The sequence below is a fragment of the Corvus brachyrhynchos genome, unplaced genomic scaffold (assembly GCF_000691975.1).
Source record: "Corvus brachyrhynchos isolate BGI_N302 unplaced genomic scaffold, ASM69197v1 scaffold616, whole genome shotgun sequence".
In the NCBI taxonomy this organism is placed as follows: domain Eukaryota; kingdom Metazoa; phylum Chordata; class Aves; order Passeriformes; family Corvidae; genus Corvus; species Corvus brachyrhynchos.
Genome location: NW_008238831.1, coordinates 219,926 through 227,401, shown reverse-complemented (window position 1 = coordinate 227,401; position 7,476 = coordinate 219,926). Strand labels below are relative to the sequence as shown.

Genomic DNA, 7,476 nt, shown 5'->3' with positions numbered 1-7,476 from the left:
GCACTGCCAATGTTATATTTCCTCTTCTAGTGTGAGGAGCTTTGAGCTCCTCTGCTTCCCACCTACTCCCAGATGGAAAAGGGGTTATTTTTATTCCCAGCAGCAGTGTAGCCTGGCACTGGGGCTTGTTTCCTGCAGCAGCCTGCTTAGATTGGGACATTTTGCAAGACTGAAGTGGCATTTGGCTCTCCCCCTCAGAATTCCCTGACTGAAAAGGTTGTATCCACTAGTGGTGAAACGAGACTGATCTCATCCCCACATGTGAGCATGGAAACCTGGTCTGTGTCTTGAAGTGGAGAAATGGGAAGGTTTATTTGTTCTGTTGGAAGCTGCAGAAAATGAAATCAGGAGTGCTGCAAGTGAGGGACTGGCCTGGGGCTTCCTCACCATTCCTGCAGGATCAGTGAGTGTTGGCATGTTTCCTTGTGGGAAAAGCATGAACGGACTGAGGGCTTCATCAGATAAGCTTCAGATATTCAGGCTGATCCTGGGTCCTTCTGGAAGATCATCCCCATCATCCTTGGGCAGTGGTGGACAAAGCTGATTTGGTCCAAGCTGGAGTTCTCTTCCCTCCCTCCTAAAGCTGGAGTTTCTGTCCAGTAGGAACGCTTCAGAAACGGGAAAGCCGGTCCATGATTCAACAAATTAACCTTCCAAGCTTTTACACAAACAAGTAGGGTTGGTTTGTTGGGTTTGGGTTGGTTTTTTAAATTGTTTTTACCTTTCTGAACTTGTCTGGTACGGTCACCTTGGTGCAGAAGCTGCCTGAGTTCCTCACTGCTGAGGCGGGTACCTTCAGGAAAATAGTAATAGCAAGACTAGCTCTGCAAAAGAGAAGGTGAAAATACATGCCAGTAAAAAGGAGGGGGGAAAAAAAGAAATTAGGCTTTTTAGGCTTTATTTCCTGTACTCCATCCCATGTGTTGGCTTGGGAGCAGCTGAAGTGGCTTTAAAGCAGTTTCAAGCTTGAATTGGGGTGTTAAAGGCAGCATCCTTTCCTGTTTTATGTAAATGCTGCCAGTAATCCTTAGTTTGTTTTGTAAGAACATCAAAAGGAGCCTGTTTTCCCGTGGTGGAACACACGGGATCTGCTCCCATTCGTGGCACTTCCCAGGGAGCTGCAGTGACTTCCGTGCTGGGGTTTGCCTTTGATTTCAAAACCTGGAACAGAGCAAGCCAGGCAGGTTCCGTCTTCTTTGTACTTTCTTAATTGGTCACTTGGATGTGGCAGGGTTTTAGCTGGTATTATCAAGCGTTTAGAACCAGAACTTGCATTAATTCCCTAGATAACCGGACCAACTGGTTGTGCAAAGAGAAGATGTGAGGTGCTGGGTGATAAGCCCTTGTACTCTAATAACAACACGGCTGTATTTTGATACCCTCTTCTCTGAAGAAGTCACTCTTTGATATGCAGACAACAAGCTAAAGTGTTGTTTTGATAATAAAAATATTTTCACTCACTGCTGCAACTTTCATTGTGAATTTTAACATGAGAAGAACCTTCAAATTTGACTTGAGTCTTGGATTTTTTGGTCAGTTTTTTTTAGGTCATTTTTTGGAAGATGTTGCCTCACCGTGCATACTGTTTAAACAAAATTGATACTACCAGTGTTAGTATCCAACAAATACTCAGCTTTTTCAGTGTTGATCTGTGTACTCGAGCGTGGTACAGGAAGGGTAGCAGTGTTGTCTCACCTCAGAACACACAGATTTCCAGGTGGCCCTGTGCAGGGTCGGTTCCTTGTGGTTTCTGCTCCCTGCAAGGTTTCCCAGTGGGAAAGGGCTGTGAAACCTGGCTCGTGCCGTGACACACAACACTTAAAAATGCTTTGGAAAACAAATTCTCCTTTTGAATGTTGCCTTAAAATTTTCCTACTGGCAAGTATGTGTGCTTCCTGTTTTTTCCTGTCACTTTTAATTGGCCGTGGTGCTTGGCTTTGGTGAGGTTCAGTTTGGGAAATTAATTTGTCCCTGGAATCCACACGCAATGGGAATGGTGCTTCTGATACTGTTCCTTGTTGTGATCTCAGAGCTCTGCTGCAGTCGGGGCAAGGCTGCCTTGGGCCTCCAAATGCAGGTGCAGCCTCCCTGCCCTTGGGCTGGGCTTGTGCAGAGGCAGGGAATGAGGAATCTGCGCGTCTGTAATCGCTGCCCTCCTCAGTTGCAGGTTTGGGATCGGAGTGGCAGCCATGAAGGACCCGAGTCGCAGCAGTACCAGCCCCAGCATCATCAGCGAGGATGTGATCATCAACGGGCACTCCCACGAGGATGACAACCCCTTTGCTGAGTACATGTGGATGGAGAACGAAGAGGAGTTCAACAGGCAGGCAAGTCATCCTCTGCTTTCAGTGTCTCCTCTGTGCTTTGTCACTTCCCAGCTGAAGGGACAGACCTGGGGTCCGACACTGACAGTCCTTTGGAGAAGGAGTTTTAGATGGGCTCTCTGGAGGGATCCCGGGGAACAGACGGGTCTCCCTTTCTCTGGCAGTAAATGCTCATCTTCTGTAGTCCTGGTGGAAAATACAGGAAGTGCAGCACGTTCTAATGCATCCATTAATTCCCTACTTCTGCAGGTGGGAGGGGAGAAAAGAGAGTTGACAGATGTGCGTGGCACTTGGGAAGGGCTGGCCCGGGAGGTGTTCGTGTGCGGACATGCCGAGTGTCCTGGTGCTGAGCTGGGGAATTCCAGGTGCACACCTGCCTTGGGAACAGCACTGCTGCTCCACAGGGTGACAGAGCTGCCGGGTAACAGGCCCACTCATTTTAATACTTGAGTCTTACAGCTCCCTTCTCCATCGGGTGGGAAGGAAGCCTTACCTTCCTCTGCCACCTTGCATCTGTCACCCTTTTCTCTGCGGCTCCTGCGGAGGCTGGGAACAGCCCACCTTTTTCCACACTCCTTTCCCATTCCCAGCTTGCTCTGTGCACTCCACAGCTGCTGCCTGTGCTCCAGCAGCTGTGGCTGTGCCAGAGGCTGAGCCACCAGCATTGGATCCACAGGGTGCCAGCAGCACTGAGCTCATTCCGAGTCAGGTTTGCTCACAGAACCTCAGTTCTCTCGTGCATTGTTTCCTGTTTGGTGACTCTTTCTCCCTGGGAGCTGTACCACAGTTAGCATACAGGGGGTGTAGTTCTCTGGGAAGGAGCTGAGAGCTGTGCCATGATTTTTCAGGCACAGATGCCATTGAGCAGAGGAAAGGTGGGAGTGTGAGGGGAGAAGGGTCGTGCTCAAACACCTGAGGGAGCCTGGTCACCTGCTGCTGCAGACACAGCCCTCTGGGAGCTTGAGCAAGTCAAACTGGAGCTGTAAAATACAAACGGGCAGTCCTAATTTCCAGCTATTTGGGGAATTAAATGTTATTTAGTACTCCCGGAGCTGCCATGGAGGCACCTGTAGGGGCACAGGCCTGTAGCCAAGCCCCTGGAGCCAGGCAAGCCCTGTGTAACAGGAGCCTGTGGCTGTGTGCCCCTGGCAGGAGGGAGGCAGTGCCTCCTGGAGGTGCCATCCAGGCTGGAGTGCTGCTCTGGGATAGCACTGAGTCAGCGTTGGTGCTGCTGGAGTGCCTGGGCGGTGGCTCGGAGCACATGGGGATGAGTCTCTGTTCCCCAGAGCACCAGGTGAGCTGGTGGGTGTGTTTTGCCCCAAGGGCAAGGACCAGGTTGCACAGCAGTCCTGATATGTGGTGTTAATGTTTTTGATTTGGTGTTTGTGGTAACTGAGTTTCCACTCCAGGATTGAGGAGGTGTTTGATTTCAGAGCAAAGGATAGATGGGAAAACTTGTTCGAGCTTCCACTGAGTGAACTTCTAAATCTGTCCTGAATCATTTTTCCATTCCCTTGTGTCTGGGCAAGTCATTCACACCAGCTTCTGTTTCCCTGCTTTCCACTCTTAAACACTCTGATGCAGGACATGGAAAATTTGTAGGATGAACTCCCTCCAAAGCTTGTTTACTGAACAACCAAGGAAAACTGCTTTAATCTCTGCACTGCGTGTCAGTTCTGCATGGGTTGGTTTGTCCTGCTCCCAGGACAGCAGGGCTGCATTCCTGACAGCTGCTGGGAGCCCGTGGGGTTCCCGAGGAGAGCCGCAGTGGGGGAGCACACACCGGCAGCCAGGGAGAGGCCGCTTGTTCCGGGTGACAGGCCGTGGTTATTCTTTCCCCAGGAGTCCCGTAGGACGCTTTCCTGGGGAGTGTTTCCTGGCTGTGTGTGTTGGCACAGCTCCCTTCCTCATGCTTGCAGCAAGCTCAGTCCAGACTAGTTGGTACAGCTGCAATTTTTGCTTGGGACCAACATTTTCCTTCTCCTTTAGGTCATAACAAGCTACAAACAAAACAGCTGGGGCTGGTGGGGTTCTCCTGCCATTCCCTTTCAGCTGCAGCCCCAATCCCTGGGACAAAGCACTGATGTCCTTCCTGCTGCATGGATGTGGTGCTGGGCTGGGGTGCTGTGGGATAGCTGGGAAGGTCAGCTGGGTGCACACACCTGGGAGTGAAAACCCCACGAGCTCACAATAGATTTGTTGCTGAAGCAGTTTCTTTTCATTGCACAGATTGAAGAGGAGTTGTGGGAAGAAGAATTTATTGAGCGCTGTTTCCAGGAGATGCTGGAAGAAGAGGAGGAGCATGAATGGTTTATTCCAGCCCGTGATCTCCCACAAACAATGGATCAAATCCAGGACCAGTTCAATGACCTTGTTATCAGTGACAGCTCATCGCTGGAGGATCTGGTGGTAAGTTCAGCTTCTCATCCTATTTCTAAAGCTTGAGTCTTTGTCCAAGGCTGGGGCTTGTTGCTGCTAATGGTGAGAGAAAAATCCTTTCCAGTAGGAAGGAGCCTGTTAAACTCTGCCTGCCTGGGCAGGGTGGGTGGGAAGGGATGTGTCCTCGTGGGATGTGACCTATTTGGTGGGTTTCTTCATACCCACATGGAGCCTTTCCCAGTGCATGGCACCCGTTCAAGAGTGGGTGGGATGTTATGAAAGAAGGGCACTGAGTGGAGCTGGGGCTGCAAAAGGGTCACTGGGCATCTGCCAGCACTGACACGTTGGGCTGGTCTGAGCCCTGTCCCAAGGTCTCGTTGGGATTGGGAGAGCCACAGCAGATCCCTGTAGCAATTCTAGGGAAGGGGAAAGCAGCCAAACTGTGATTATTTCCCTCTTTTTGCCATCTGACTTCTGTCCAGAGCTCAGCTCAGAGGAAAGGGCAGAGTGTGCTTATTTTCCCTCACAGAATCCAAAGTTCCTCGTACAGAGCACAGACCCCACACCATCCTATCGCACAACTGCTCTGAGATTCAGAGGCAGACCCTGACTTTTCCAAGCTGAAGCAGCTGCAGGCAGCAGTTTCAGACTCAATGACGATCAGAAAAGCCTAATCCTCCATTTCTTGGTGATAAAGAGCTCCTTTTGAAGGTGCTGGTTCCCATGTCTAACTGCAGGACACTGAGCAGCAGCAGTTTGCCAAGGGGGAGGACAGGGGAGTCACAGACAGAATGTGAAAAATCAGTACAGTGCTCATACTCATGAAATTCCCAGAAGTGGCTGAAGTTCCTGGAACAAGTCACCTCTTGCTTAAATAAGCAAAATTTAAAAACCTCATGGCACGTTTTAACAGCTCAACTTGAGAAAAGGCCATTTCAGCATGAGGGGAAGCTGCCGTGTTTGCTGCATGCCTGTGGTTTGCTGCTTGTTCCCTGAGCCCTCATCCAACTGAAACTTCAGGTGGAGCTAAGCAAGGTTGGGTAATTCAGGGAGTAGCACAGAGGAATGGGCTTTTCTAGGGATTACAGACCGCTGATAAATGTAAGCAGCCTATTGTATACCTGATTGTTACTCTAAATCCATAAACCTTTGCCTCTAATTGTCTTCAGCTTGAAAATGGAAGCTGAAAAAATGATTCACCTCGATTTCTGTTCTTCCCTTCCTCAGGTCAAGAGTAATCTGAATCCAAACGCAAAGGAGTTTGTTCCTGGGGTGAAGTACTTAAACATTTGAGTAGACTGGGCCCTCTTTTGGTGGATGTAGCACAATTTCCACACTGTGAAGCCAGTATTAGAAGATTTAATTGTAAAAGCTCTCTCTTCTTGTCACTGTGTTACACTTATGCATTGCCAAAGTTTTGTTAGTCTTGCATGCTCAATAAAAGTGCTGAGACTGTTATTAAGTAAATCTGTCAAAAGTTTAATGGAAACATAATTGGGCCCTGGCTCTGTGTGAAGGAGGCAGTGAGGTAAGAAGCACCAGTCAAGTTGAGACAAAGTACCACGTTAATAAAACCTTCTGCAGACTCTGCTTTTTAAACAGGACTTGGAATTTGCGGTGAATGGTCTGTTTTTAACTAAAGATGTGTTAACTGGTGCTAGCTTGCACCTGATAATGCCTTAACTTCCAAGTGAAAGTGAAGAGATCTGATTGTTATGCAAATTTGCTAACTTTCCTTTGAGGTATCAATGTTGTTACTAATGTTAATTTCCCCCCTTACAAAACATCATGATCCTGGGAATCGGCGCGAGCTTAACCCGAATCATACAGACCTGTACAGAGTCGTAGATCTCAGCTACTGAGCTAACATCCAAGCGATTGGGAGGAAGCAGTTCCCCATCCTTTGCAGTGTGTGATCATGTTAGAAACCTTCCCCTTCCCGTGCTGTTTGAGGAGATGTGAGATCCATCGCAGTTTCTTCCAGGAACGGGCGCCATACATAGCACTGCCTATGTAACTCTTAGCATCCCACTTTCCATAGCTGGATTTAACCAGGCAACCCCCAGCATTAGTGATTTGAGTGGTGCTTTTCCCTTGCTTTGTTTAATCATCACTACACAATAGTCTACAGCACAACAACTTTTTGGTTTCTTTTGGTTTTTGGTTGTTCTTTTTTTTTTTTCTTTTAATAAAGCTAGAACAGTTTTGGCTTCTTAAACTTCATATTTGGGTAGGTTAAGCTGCCATACGTGTTCAGTGTGAATAGTGTTTAAGTTGAAAATATTGTAAAAAAATTATATTTTTTCAAAAATATTTAAAAAAATAAATAATAGTAGAACTGATGTGGTGGCTGTCTCATAACTGGGCATCTCGTACGGGAACTCGCTTGGCAGCGTGTGGAGGACAGGGCTGGCACTGTGGATGCCAGCCTGGAAGGCTGTGGAACCCGATGGCCCAGGATCCTGGCTGTGGCTGGACCCTTCATGGAACCAGAGACTGCTTTGGGTTGGAAGAGACTTCAGCGATCCAATTCCACTGTCCAACCTTCCACTGTCTCAGGCTGCTCCAAGCCCTGTCCAGCCTGGCCTCAGACACTTCCAGGGACGGGAATTTATTCCTCTTCTCCCACTCCATGCTCTCCCTTCGTTCTCCCTGTGGCTGTTCCCAGCCTGGCCCTGCTGGCAGCCCTGGGAGCAGCTGATGGCACTACAAAGCTGCTGCCACAGCCTCTCCAGGCCCATCCACTCTTTCTTCATGGAATGTCCTGAGTTGG

General features: G+C 48.8%; 1 protein-coding gene across 1 annotated transcript; it reads left to right on the top strand.

Annotated features, from left to right (window-relative positions):
* The first annotated feature begins 2,116 nt into the window (after positions 1–2,116).
* PAIP2 (poly(A) binding protein interacting protein 2) lies at positions 2,117–7,045 on the top strand. The gene is made up of 3 exons (XM_008636739.2): positions 2,117–2,327; positions 4,554–4,733; positions 5,931–7,045. Exons 1-3 carry the CDS (start codon positions 2,190–2,192, stop codon positions 5,994–5,996), a joined length of 384 nt encoding a protein of 127 aa, XP_008634961.1. The 5' UTR covers positions 2,117–2,189; the 3' UTR covers positions 5,997–7,045.
* The last annotated feature ends 431 nt before the right edge of the window (positions 7,046–7,476 follow it).